At 36.6% G+C, this 14,635-nt stretch overlaps 2 gene segments (V, D, J or C); both read left to right on the forward strand.

Moving 5' to 3' along the window:
* Window positions 1–7,092: 7,092 nt before the first annotated feature.
* LOC137013697 (immunoglobulin kappa variable 4-1-like) lies at window positions 7,093–7,568 on the forward strand. The segment is given in 2 exon segments: window positions 7,093–7,141; window positions 7,231–7,568. Coding segments are annotated over 2 exon segments (387 nt in total).
* A 4,625-nt stretch (window positions 7,569–12,193) lies between these two features.
* LOC137013698 (immunoglobulin kappa variable 1-8-like) lies at window positions 12,194–12,657 on the forward strand. The segment is given in 2 exon segments: window positions 12,194–12,242; window positions 12,332–12,657. Coding segments are annotated over 2 exon segments (375 nt in total).
* The last annotated feature ends 1,978 nt before the right edge of the window (window positions 12,658–14,635 follow it).

Below are 14,635 nucleotides of genomic sequence, written 5' to 3' on the forward strand. Positions count from 1 at the left end.
ACGTTAGAGAAACGTGTTTTAAAAGGTATGATGTTCCTCAAACATTCTTTCAACTTAATTTTGATTAATTCAACATTGTTTCAATCATTCAAACACCTGCTGTGAACAAACACTGAAAGAAAGAGAAATAAAAACACAAACTACACCTTTCTTCAGCCACAGCCTTAGATGAAATCAAATGAAGATAAAAACCATCAAATCTCTGAAGATCTGATTAAACAACTCCACAAACAGCATTACCAGCTTCACTGAAAAAGTAGCAACTTAACAAAAGTCAAGTGTCAAGAGCTCAACTAAAGAAAACACTGATCACCATAATGGTGACATCATGGCCAAACTAAACATTTTCAACGAAACATCAACATCTAAACCTCTGGTAATTCTCAATAAGAGCTTCTGTAGATGTATGTCAGAAATAAAGTCAGTCTGGTTAGTAATAAGTGAAGCTGGTAATGCTGTTTGTGGAGATGTTTAATCAGATCTTCAGAGATTTTTTTTTTATCTTCATTTGATTTCATCTAAGGCTGTGGCTGAAAAAAGTTGTAGTTTGTGTTTTTATTTCTCTTTCTTTCAGTGCTTGTTCAGAAGGTGTTTGAATGATTGAAAGAATGATTCAGAAACATCATACTGCATTTTCATTCAACATCCAGTAAGACGAGACCCGGTCTGACATTTATCTTCTATCTTTTTTCAAAAAACAGGGGTTTTTTTTAGCAATTTGAGATGAAGGTACATAAAATATGTAATGTTTAAATGTAATAGTTATACTTTACAAATAGTGTGATGCATATTTTTGACACATTACTGGAGCTCCTCTCTTGCCTGCTAAACTTCCATTCCAAGTTTTCAAAAACTCACAGATTCTGTTATTCTGCATTGTCACCATGAAATCAAAATGGACAATTTATTTTTTATGAAATTCTACGGTATTGATTAAAAAAAATAATGGGGGAATGGGGCAACCTGTCACTCACATGAGATCCACCAATAGCAAACCACAACCATCCAATCAATTCCCCACAGACAAAATCAAGCCCCGCCCTACATTTGTTCATTTCACTAGGATATATATATATATCACAACAATATAGGGAAGAAAATATGAGTGCAACATTAGTTTCATGTCAACTTCAAAGTTGCAAAATTATGAAGTTATGAGTTATGAAACAAATACAATTTCAGCTGTAAAGCAGCTCTAAAAAGGCAATAGTGTCATTATTCAGCTCAATTTAGTTCAGTGTTGATGCAGTTTAGTTAAATAACAGTTTTAATGTTGCAAGATTCATGATTTATAAAGCAAACTCAATTCAAATATAAAGCAAAAATAAATATAAAATAGTGGTACAGTAATATTACAGTACATAAATATTAATAATAAAAAAAGGTATATATGAACTTATTTCAGAATCTTGATAATTTCATTATATATTTGATTGTGGGATTGACAGGATGAGATGAACGAGCTCCTCCTGAAACTTCATTTAGAGCCTCATTTAAATACAGAATGAGTTCATTTGCTATTAAATATGTGTTCACACAGTGATAACACACACTTCACACACACTCAACAGTGAAGAAAAACTCAATATGATCTTATTGAACATCACTTTTGTTGAACTGAATCAGTTTTTTACCTTTTTGTGATTTTTTTTGCAAAACATTTTTGTCTCCTGTATAACATAACATCCTTTATGTAGAAATTCAGTCACTTTTGATCTTCACTTCAGTGGATATTTTTCCATTCTTTACTACATTTATGATTTATCCTCATTCTTCTTTCTAAACTGAATCATCACCAGCATCATAAACATGTTCTGCTTGATCAGTTTAATAAGTCTATTGATTTATTAACTTCATCCCTCATAATGCAGATATTAACAGCATAATAAAAAGCATATTTGTCAACTTCAGAACAGATGATAATACCAGATTACCCCAACAGATTAAAAACAGCACATGCATGTCACCAATTATTTTTTTTTTTAATTAATTAATTTATTTATTTTTTGGATTAAGAGACTGGATATAGTGCCAGATACAAGTCTAAATAAATTTAATACACAAACTATGCTTTTTTGAATTTTTAAAGCTTTGAATAGATTATGGGTATGTTTATGTATTGTAAATGATTTATTGTAAATAAATGATCTGTTTTTCAGGCTGTAGAGCTCAGATCACAGTGACTGAACAGCTGCTCAAACACTTTCACACAAACTGTGTTGTTGATTGTGACATAATCAACACAGACACTCAAAATACTACAAATATAAAAAGATGATCTAAGAAAAGATTTTTTAAAGCAGAACATGATCACAACTTGAACAAATGTAACTAAACAGAAGTTTGTTTGAGCGTGTTTATCTAAACCTGTTAATTACAAAAAAGAGCAGAATTATATAAACGACAGTCACTCCAGTGAGAATATTCTTCCGGCATCTCTCCATCTCTCTTTATTTCACTGCAGAAGTCTTGAGTCGAGTTTTGTGACAGAAACAGATCCTCCATCATGGACACGACAGATGTGTTTACCTGCAGCATTAGTGCTGGTGATTTACAGACTCTTTCTGCAAGTTACATCGTTACGCCAGTAGATGGAGACAAGAGACTGACTTTATGAATGCATCAAAGAATCATTAACTCAACTGATTTGTTCAAAACACTGAATCATTCAGGAAAGAAACAAGGTTTTTCAACTCTAAGAAAGCAAATAATGGACTTGTTTTCTCGCGAAGACTGGTCTTGCCTTGAAAGAACGAACTTGGAAGGATACAGAACATGTTGGTGAGAACTGAGATGTGCTGCGATCTTGTTGCTCAAGTGACCGTTCTGATTAAGCAGTAGGACAGTAGACCAATGCACAATAAATGAAACATAACACACAGATGTCATAACCTATTAAATATTTACTTACATTATTATTATTATTTAAATTTTTTATTAAGCGTATTTGTGCAAATGAACGTCACCCCACATGAAAGAATCTATATGTGGATATATGCGCATATATGAAACCTATATGCAGTGTATATGCACATATATGCTGCATATATGCGTATATATGCCACATATAGGCAAAATTGAGGTGCATATATGTGCATATACAGGAAATATAGGTCTCCTGTATTGCTTCTTCATATCCACATATAAGCCCTATACATACAAGATATGTCTTCTACATAGCTAATGGCAGGATCTGGTCATTTTGTAGCTCATATCTCATTTTTGACTGTCATACATGATGCCTAGCTCATATTTTTTATTATCAAGGCAAAAACTAAGAATTAACGAAAAAAAATTATGCAAGAACTTATGTATGTGCGAACACGTGAAATTGGTATCACATGTAATTGGCATGTTATGGAATTTAACTAGTCAATATATTAGGCAACCTGTATGTATCCTTTGGCTCAACCAATGACTTTAGGCCAGGACTACAGTAGCTGTTTGTCACTTTGGGTGACGCAATTGCATATAGTGCTATAATATATAGTGTTTAACCATTTAAATACACACTGGAGCCCCATCTAATAAATTCATCACTGCATTAACTCATTATTATTCACCTCGTCAGTTCCTGTTCATCAGTGTGTCTGTCTGTTCACACCGCCCTCTAGTGGCACAGTGATGTAGTGCAAGATAACATGAATAAAACTGTTGAAGGGTTTCTGTCATCAGTACAGCTGTGATCACCTGCGGTCTCGTACCTGCAGCCGAATTACAGTCGAGCTGATGATCACTAAAGCACTTTTGCTCATGTGATTTTGCTTAGATGATGATAAGTTTCATCTATATTTCATTTTCACAGTGTTTTTTCACATGTGGTTTGAATTGTTCTAAATTTTATGCTACATTTTTAAAGTTCACACTTATATTTGATGTTGTGATTGACAGGATGAGATGAACGAGCTCCTCCTGAACCTTCATTTAGAGCCTCATTTAAATACAGAATGAGTTCATTTGCATATTGATCAGATGCTTCAGTGCTCTGAGAGTGTTTATAGTGCTGTGAGTTTAACACTTCATCACTGACACACACAACAATCTTCATCAACATGACCTTCATCATCATCTGGACGCTCTTATACTGCTTTATACTACAAGGTGAACAGTATACATTTGAAATAAATCGTTTAAATAATACATTTTTAACACCGCTTTAAAATATGTCAAATGATATATACTTTATGGACTAATAAGTGATTTGTTTTTCAGTGTGTAGAGCTCAGGTCACAGTGACTCAAACTACTTTAGTGAAAACTGCTGCACCAGGAGAAAATGTTGAGATGAGCTGTAAACTCAGTAGAGCTGCTACAACCTGCGGCTCAGCATACTGTGTGTACTGGTACTTACAGAAACCTGGAGAAGCTCCTAAACTCCTGATTTATTATGCAAACAGCCGTTATTCAGGAACTCCATCTAGATTCAGTGGCAGTGGATCTAACAGTGATTTCACTCTGACCATCAGTGGAGTCCAGACTGAAGATGCTGGACATTATTACTGTCAGAGTTACCACTATCCAAACAGTAAAGATGTGTTCACACAGTGATAAAGAGTCGTACAAAAACCTCCGTCAGTCAGAGTCACAGTGACTGAACTGATACTGCAGCTGCTCACACACTTTCACACACTTTCACACACACTCAACAACAGACACTCTAAATCATAAAGAGATTCTCTCAGAAAGGTTTCTTTAGATCACTGTAAACTGAACACAATCACAAACTTCAGCAAATGTAGTTGTAAACAGAAGCATGTATGTTCATTCATCTTCAGCTGTCAATCATAACACAAGAGCAGCATATATAAACAGCAGCTTACGTCACTCCAGTGAGAATATTCTTCCTGCGTCCCTCCATCACTCCATCTCCACCTTTATGTCCATTTTAATTCATTTCAGAAGTCCTGATGTTCATAGTCGAGTCTTGTGACAGAAACAGATCCTCCATCATGGACACGACAGATGTGTTTACCTGCAGCATTAGTGCTGGTGATTTACAGACTCTTTCTGCAAGTTACATTGTTACGCCAGTAGATGGAGACAAGAGACTGACTTTATGAATGAATCAATGAATTATTAATCAACTGATTTGATCAAAACACTGAATCATTCAGGAAAGAAACAAGCATATTTGATGGCTCTGTCCCAATGAAGAGGCTGCATGTTCGTTCTGAAGATCAACCAATGAAATGATCCTTCACAGCCACACTGAAATGTTATTGGTTCACGCTATAGTCAGTCTCTGAAGGCAGGAAATCAACTCCTTTTTTTCCCTTATTAATTTAATTATTGCCTCCAGTCCTCTTGACATCATAAAATTTAATATATTAAATTATCTAAAATATTTTATTTCATATATATATGGCTCAGAATATCAAGTCAAACAGTGAAACTGAGTGGAGTTAAATTCATTTGCGTCACATTTGTGATTGTGTTCCTCTGAGAATTGAGCAGATCTCGTTTCATCATGTATCTGCAGGTGTTTTCATGCTCCATTGAGTGAAGTTTATTTATAAAATATGAGCTAAAGCCCTGATCCAATGAAAGAGCCGAAACAAAAATGACACAAAAAAGGACATAATGTTACAATTATGTTTTATTGACTGAATTATAATGAAATCAAGACTGTAAAAGCACACATATAGTCAGCAGATCTACTCTGAACACTGCTGTCTCCTCACAGTGTCTCCAGTGGACGCAGACTGGCCGCTCCGTGTGGCCTCACAGCTCACCGAGACGCTCTTCATCCACTCCTCCTCAGAGAGAGTCAGGCTGCTGCTCCAGCTGTACAGACCGTCCTTCTCCAGGAGCCCAGCGCTGCTCTCCTGAGACCTGCTGCTCCCGTCCACCTTCAGCTCAGGCTCCAGTCTGACGGGAAGCCCTTGTTGGCCACACACACCAGTGTCGCTGTGTTCAGAGAGGAGATCTCTGCGCTGGAGGGCGGCAGGACGCTCACTTTAGGAGGAGTGACGCCTGAGAGAAGCACAGAGAAATCAGTTACCAGTGGCTTTCCATTAGGATTCAAGAGAAAACTAGGAGAAATTCTCCAACAGCGAGAGAAACAACATGAAGAAAACAGTCAAAGAAAATCCCATCATTATTCCTTTAACACATTAATGCTCACAAACTCCTACACATGAAAAGAGAAAATGTTCAGAATTCATTTCACATTCTGGTAAATATGCTGATTAATTATTAAAGCTGCAGTCTGTAAGTTTGCCTCTTTGTCTCCATCTCTGTTTGAAACCTGCAATTGCAGTTATTTGTGGAATGATCTTCCTCACATGGGTTGTGCGTCGGCACGGCTCCTCAGCGCGGACGAATCTAATGTTTTGAGGTGTTTGTGTGGCTGTCAGTCACCGCACTAGTGTGGATCTTCACTTACTTCACAATTACAGATTCAACGTCTTGGAAGTTTGTTCAAAATAAGAAGTTTCACCGGAAAATGTCATCTGAACAAGTACGAAACATGTCTGCCACTTTTGTTCTGAACGACTGAGGAAAAAAAGTTTTATGATAAACCTCGCTACCAATGGCAGGGCTCTACAGTGCGACTGTGAAAAAGTGTTTAGAAGCACCAGTGCGACTGACCCGATCAGACCCGGTTCTACAGGGTACAAAACAGGACAAAAAGATTTTGCAACCACGATGCGTCAGTGTGTATTTGTGTTTCCAGTCTGGAGAGTGTGGAGAGAGAAGGTGTTGTTGCAGCGCTGAGCAATGTAGCCAATCACTGATGATTTCTTGAATACTGTGGCCAATCAGAGGCATTTAAGTTAGACTGTTCAAAACGCTAGGGTTTTGAATATAAAATTATAAATTAATTTTTTTTCTTTTGTTTTAACAAGTTGGAAAAAGAAAATTTTGACTGAGAAAAAAATGACTTTTCAGGTCATTGTGCATCAATTTTACAAACAAGAACCTGTCCTGTACTCTAAAGAATACTTTTTTTTTTTTTTTTTGAGTGACTGTCTTCAGGTAAATGATCTGGAGTGTGTTTGCATATTGATCAGATGCTTCAGTGCTCTGAGAGTGTTTATAGTGCTGTGAGTTTAACACTTCATCACTGACACACACAACAATCTTCATCAACATGACCTTCATCATCATCTTCATCTGGACTCTCACAGCGTTTGCTCAAGGTTTGTGGAGCACAAGTTTGATATCAATTCATTTCTTCAAGTATATTGTCAAAGTTTTGAGTTGATTTTCTTCTTGTTGTGTGTTTCAGAGTGTAGAGGACAGATCACCGTCACTCAGAGTCCCTCAATGACAGCAGCTCAACCAGGACAAACTGTGAACATCAACTGTAAAACCAGCAGAGATGTGTACAGGGATAGTGATGGGGATGATTATATATTCTGGTACTTACAGAAACCTGGAGACGCTCCTAAACTCCTGATTCGTTATGCAAAAAAACTCCAGTCAGGAACTCCATCTAGATTCAGTGGCAGTGGATCTAACAGTGATTTCACTCTGACCATCAGTGGAGTCCAGACTGAAGATGCTGGACATTATTACTGTCAGAGTTATCACTACATCAACAGTAAATATGTGTTCACACAGTGATAAAGAGTCGTACAAAAACCTCCATCAGTCAGAGTCACAGTGACTGAACTGATACTGCAGCTGCTCACACACTTTCACACACTTTCACACACACTCAACAGTGCAGAAACACAAATATGATCTTAATATCAGCTTTGTTGAGCTTCATCAGTCTTTCTTAAGATTAGAAAATTAGAAATTCTTTTGATGTTATCATAATTTTTAGATCATTTATGGTTTATTTATCCTCATTTTCACTCACTAAATATTTTAAAGTCATTGATATTTTTGATAATGAACTTTTATTATTTTTTCTTCCTAATCTTAGTTATACAGTATAGATCATTTACTATAGTTTCATAAAGTTTAATAAAGACCAATATAATTAGTTTGCAAAAAAAAAAAAAAAAAAATCTCCAAAATACTTACAGATCATTCATTTTTATATTAATATTCATTTTATACTATACTATTGAAAACATATTTGTTGTTGCCAGACGTGACTGAATGTATTGCCGTTCAATTGAAGGAAAGAGACAATATTATCTGTCTATTTTAATATAGTACATAGAATAATACTTCCATAAAGAGATATTAAAGACTCATATTTCATTTGAAAAGACACATGGCCATTGCTGTACCATCTACTACACGATTCAAAGTGTTTCTGGATTGAAGTTTCTGAGCTGTAAAAGATCCCAATAACAATTCAAGCTACAAGTTAATCCTATTATGCTAGAGGATGTTCATGTGCATTAAAGCTGTCTAAAGACCAAGAGTTTGTCTTACATTGGCCATATAACCTGTTACGTCCAGGACTACAGTACCTGTTTGTCACTTTGGGTGGCGCAATTGCATACAGTGCTGTAACATATAGCAGGGGTCCTCAAATCCGGACCTTGAGATCCACATTCCTGCAGAGTTTAGCTCCGACCCTAACAGTTAATGATATTAAAGGATTAATTAAGGGATGATTAAGCTTTAATGATGAACACCTGCTGTTAACAAGCAGAATCACTGAAGAAAAGAGAAACACAAGAACTACAACTGACTTCAGTCACAGCCTTGGATGAAATCAACTGAAGATAAAAGACATTAAATCTCTGAAGATCTGATTAAACAACTCCACAAACAACATTACCAGCCTCAATTATTACTAACCAGACTGACTTTATTTGTCACACATCTACAGAGGATCTTATTGAGAATTAATTAGAGGTTTAGATGTTGATGTTTTATTGAAAATGTTTGGTTTGAGGTGTAGCGTATGCACACGTATCAGGATAATCAATAAACTTTGGAATGTTCAGAACGCTTTTAGCATGCTGGACTGGGTTGTAAAACCCCCCCAGAGACTGACCAGATCCACATTCCAACACCCCACACACACAGGGACACACAAAAACACACACACAGACAGACACAGAAACACACAATCATACATTTTGAACTGTATTTGTAAACTACCACTATGCTGAAATATATATTTCATATATTTTTAGGGCCTATGCATGTTTCCTAGTGTTTAAATGAGTGTATTTGTGCTAGTGTGCATTTTAACGATATAATTTTGTCTGTAAACCATAACTTCTCTCCTATGCCTTTCTGCCCTATCGAGTTTGGTCTCTCCGTAAAGCTCCGGACACAAGCTATTCACTGAGATATGTCACACCGCTGATAAATGCATTTTTCTATGTGTTTAATGATACTGTGAAGAATGCACTCCATTTGGAGATCTGATCTGAGAGTCATAAATCATGCAGATTAAGTCGTGAGGCCAAACAAAGGAAAAGCTTTCCCGCCAACTTTGCACCCATGTTATTGGCTACCCCACCTCAAGGAGGTGTGTCGGCTTATCTGTCATAAAAGCAAAGACGCACAATTTCTGGCTCTCTCTCCCGATTGTCTCACGAGCACCTCGTACACGTCTCTCCTCGTGCACGACCACGCGCGGCCATCGCGCTCATCTTCGGGACCACTTCTTTGGACTCTCTCTCTCTCTTCGGTTAAGTTACTTAAGTTTAAACCTCTTTTGAAAACCCCGCCGGAGAAACCCTCTCGGAAAGGACCAACCAAGCCAAGCGCATTGAAACTGCTACTCACGGACTTGAACCAATACGCAAGTATTAGAATTTACCTGAAATTTGTTTAAACTGATTTCTGTGCTGGCTCTCTCAAAAAGGTTTGACTGTGTAATTTGCCATTCTTTGATCATCTTTCTTTTCCTGTCTTTTCTTCATTTTCACTCTTGTGTATATATATGTGTATACCTTCTGTATATATTTTAGACGTAGTATAATCCCTGTAGTCATAGCTGCATATATATTAAACACTTAATTCATGCTCGATTGTTCTGTTTGTTCTTTCAGCTGAAAACCAAGTCACTTTAACGTTTTTCGATCGTTTTATGCTTTGATGTTATAATAGCAAGTTATTTTCATGGCCAGATAATAACTCTGTTTATAATATTCTGTGAGGGACTTAGTTTGCTGGACAAACGAACAGTTTCTCTAAATAATTATTAAACCAGAACTAATCATATATGTAATTGATTATAATTCGTTGTAATTGATTCACAATATATGTTTAATTCCCCGTTGGGTCGATATATGAATCATAATTTATTCATAACCTTATGAATTATTATATTCATATTTCATCCATAAATTGATTAATAACCGCTACACATTCGTTACAGAGGTCACCATCATTGAGTCCAGCGATTGCTTTAATTGAGCTCTTGACCCGTGACGTCCATGATGGTGACCTCAAACCAAACATTTTCAATAAGATATCAACATCTAAACTTCTGTTAATTCTCAATAAGATCCTCTGTAGATGAATGTCAGAAAAAAAAGTCAGTTTGGTTATAAATAAGTAAAGCTGGTAATGCTGTTTGTGGAGTTGTTTAATCAGATCTTGAGTGATTTAATGTCTTTTATCTTCAGTTGATTTTATCTAAGGCTGTGACTGAAGTCAGTTGTAGTTCTTGTATTTCTCTTTTCTTCAGTGATTCTGCTTGTTAACAGCAGGTGTTCATCATTAAAGCTTAATCATCCCTTAATTAAGGCCCCGGTATACAAACGAAATTGAAGAACGAACTGATGTGACGTCATTTCGAACAAAATCAGGCCAAAACGAAGTTCGTTTTGTGTTCTTTTTGGAAGTTCGAAACGGCTTGCCAAAGTGAACGTTCAGGAAAAGTTCGTTCCAGCTGCAAAACACCTTCGTACTACCATTGGTCAGTGACGATAACGTAACAGGAGGTGTGCGCCGAGGCTCCGCCTTCACTCGCGTGGGACGCGTCTTTGACTCATTTCGTGTGTTTGAGTTCGTCGAGGTAAGATCTCTGCAGGTGAAAACATGAACACACTGGATAGCCTTTATAGTACGAAATGAAGTTGTGCTTATAAAAAATGAGGCACTAACACTGTTTTTCATGTTTGATACTGTAAAGCTGCTTGATTTTAAGCGATCTTTTAAATAAAGTGCTATATGAAGATGTGACGTGACTGGAGAGCTAATTTGCAGAGTTTGTGCTAACATACTAATGTTATTATGATCGGACGCTTTTCTTATGCTTTCTATAATAAATGCTTGCTGTTTTCTCATTTTTGTTGTGTTTATTTTGTTACTGAGAAGAAAGTGCACGGCACATATTTACATATTCATCTAAACGTCGCTCTCAACAGTGTGGGCGGCATCACATGTTCGTTTACAGTATATCGCTGGTCACGCATTTTGAACTTCGTTTTACTCCTAAACGAAGAACAAAAAAGAACTTCGTTTGAAGTATATCGGGGCCTTTAATCACTTAATTATATCATTAACTGTCAGGGTTGGAGCTAAACACTGCAGGAATGTGGATCTCGAGGTCCGGATTTGAGGGGGGGGATATATAGTGTTAAACCGTTTAAAGCGGAACTCAGTAAGATTTGTGAAGCTCCCCCTACAGGTTCCTTCAGTGAATCACACTGTCGTAAATACTCCAAGCGCAGCTCTGGACTACAACGACTACAACACTCACCAACGCAGTAGTTTTGCAAATACAGTACAAGAAATCTCGATGGAGGTGGGTAATTTTCGAAATTGTCTTATAAAGTGAAGTCGCTATGTGTATATTGAATTACCGTAAAGCATTTTGTCACTCTTGTGTTACAATACTCTCTAGTTACAATATTATATCAATCAATTATGAAACAAATATAATTTCAGGTGTAAAGCAAGTGTCATTCAGCTCAGTTCAATTCAGTTGATTCAAGTTAGTTAAATAAGTTTTAATGTTGCAAAGTTCATCAGTACTGAAGCAAACTCAATTCATGTATAAAGCAAAAAAAGAAATATTATAAAATGGTATAGTGATGAAGTGAGGATAGCACATCAATATGAATTAAAAAACATATATATGATTATTTTAAGTTTTTCGCACTTCATGTATCATGATAATTACATGATATATTTGTTGTTGTTACTCTGACAGGATGAGATGAATAAGCTCGTCATGATCTGAACCTTCTTTTAGAACCTAATTTAAATGAAAGATGTAAACATTTGCATATTGATCAGATGCTTCAGTGCTCTGAGAGTGTTTATAGTGCTGTGAGTTTAACACTTCATCACTGACACACACAACAATCTTCATCAACATGACCTTCATCATCATCTTCATCTGGACTCTCACAGCGTTTGCTCAAGGTTTGTGGAGCACAAGTTTGATATCAATTCATTTCTTCAAGTATATTGTCAAAGTTTTGAGTTGATTTTCTTCTTGTTGTGTGTTTCAGAGTGTAGAGGACAGATCACCGTCACTCAGAGTCCCTCAATGACAGCAGCTCAACCAGGACAAACTGTGAACATCAACTGTAAAACCAGCACAGATGTGGCCAGTTATTCCGGAACATACTTTTTCAGCTGGTACTTACAGAAACCTGGAGAAGCTCCTAAACTCTGGATTTATGGAACAAACACCCTCCAGTCAGGAACTCCATCTAGATTCAGTGGCAGTGGATCTAACAGTGATTTCACTCTGACCATCAGTGGAGTCCAGACTGAAGATGCTGGACATTATTACTGTCTGAGTTTCCACACTGGTCCAGTGATCACACAGTGATAAAGAGTCGTACAAAAACCTCCGTCAGTCAGAGTCACAGTGACTGAACTGATACTGCAGCTGCTCACACACTTTCACACACTTTCACACACTTTCACACACACTCAACAGCAGAAGGTTTTCAAACACACAGATCTAAACATTCTTCTACAAACGTTTTCTCTCTCATAAACTTTCATCAAGTCAAGTCAGCAGACCAAACACATCTGAAACCAGACAAAATGGACCTGATGGACTCATTTCTGTTTCTAATCATTTATCTTTGGCCACATTTAGCATATGACAAAGATTGGGTATGTGAACGTGTTCAAAGATTTTGACTATAGGAAAAAGAAATATTGAATTGAACTCTATTCAAATAAACAAAATGAACAAAATGACTGAACATAATCTGTTCATGTTCAGTAAAAAGCCTATACCACACATCAGGAAAACAGATTGAGAAAGTGAACAATCTAATCAAATGATCTTGAAGTAATTAAATCCACAATTTCTTTTATGGCTTAATTTAAACAGATTTCAGATGAGGTCGTGTGAAAACAACAACGTCACATACTATCGTTTGCAAAGATTACTTTCAGGTTTATACTTCGTAGTATTCAGTAGGTTCTCCTCATATTTTGATCAATGAATTTCCATGACTTTTCCAGTCATCTGTCATCATGAAAATCATATTTGCACTCATTCATTCACATAAAGCAAATTCTAACCACTAAAATATTTAGAACTCAGTCTTTGGCTTTGTTTTACATTTACATACTTTTATCTTTGTTCCTGATTATTGGTTTTTGCTGCCCCTGTTGGTCATTGGTCCCATGAGCACCACATATTCACAATGCATTCAAACAAAAATTAAGACATTTTTCAAAATTATGCAGTAGAAATGAAAATCATACAGGTTTGGATCATGCATATGAGGGAGAATAAGAGATTTTTAGGTTAAATATCCCTTCAAGACTCTGAGAAGAACCTCTTCTCTGTTTGAACCCTTCACTATTCCCTACATTACTCCACCCAAATGTGCAGCACAAGTCCTGAAAAGTGAAGCCAAAGCATCTCGATGGATGGATGCAGTATAGATCATAAACCCCGCCCTCTCCATGTAATCAAATGAGACGTGAGACAAACTAAACAATGAAATTACACTTCAAATAATTTTTTCCAAAGATGGTTCCTGTCATTTTATATAGACATAATGGGTTGTTCTGCAGTAAAGGAGGAGAAAACAGGACAAACAAAAACAGTGAAAATACTGCAGAGCTCAAAACAGAAGCAGTCATCTTGATGTACCAACTCTCTGCAGGATCACTTCTGCATTTTGTCTCAGCTCAGTAACATCTGGCACAGCGTCAGAAGCCGTTTTCACTAGTGGTTAATTGTGGATACATCACAGAAGAATATGATATTTTACACTCGGTGTTTAAAGGGGTCATAACATGAGAAATTATTCTTGGTCTTTTGGCATATAAGAGGTCTTTGTCTCATTATTACATCCTGCAAGTTCCATAACTTAAAACGTCCTCGTCGTCAATAAAAATAATTTATATAATCAAGCTGTAAAAAAGCTTTGTTTGGAACAGAGGTGGCGTGTGACGTCACATGGGCACAATCATTTGCATATGACTTTTACATCATCGCATCATTGGCCCCGCCCACTGGTGTTCAGTCGATGAGCAGCGAGTGGATCTAAAGTAGGCCGAGATGTTTTTGATAAGATTGATAATAACAAGATTGTGATGTCACACAGATGTTGTGCTGTTCCTGTTTGTGGAAAAACATCATCTTTACATAAGCTGCCGAAGGATCCTGATGTCAGAGAAAAATGAATTCAGTTTATTTTAACGAACGTCCTATAGTCACATTAGCGTACATTTTACCAGCGACTGTTGTGATTGATGGTAAAAATCAGCCTAAGAAGGACCAAACCAGTTCCTCAACACCAAAACAAAGAGACTTCCATGTGGGATCAAAGAAATCT

The sequence above is a fragment of the Chanodichthys erythropterus genome, chromosome 23 (assembly GCF_024489055.1).
Source record: "Chanodichthys erythropterus isolate Z2021 chromosome 23, ASM2448905v1, whole genome shotgun sequence".
Taxonomy (NCBI): Eukaryota; Metazoa; Chordata; class Actinopteri; order Cypriniformes; family Xenocyprididae; genus Chanodichthys; species Chanodichthys erythropterus.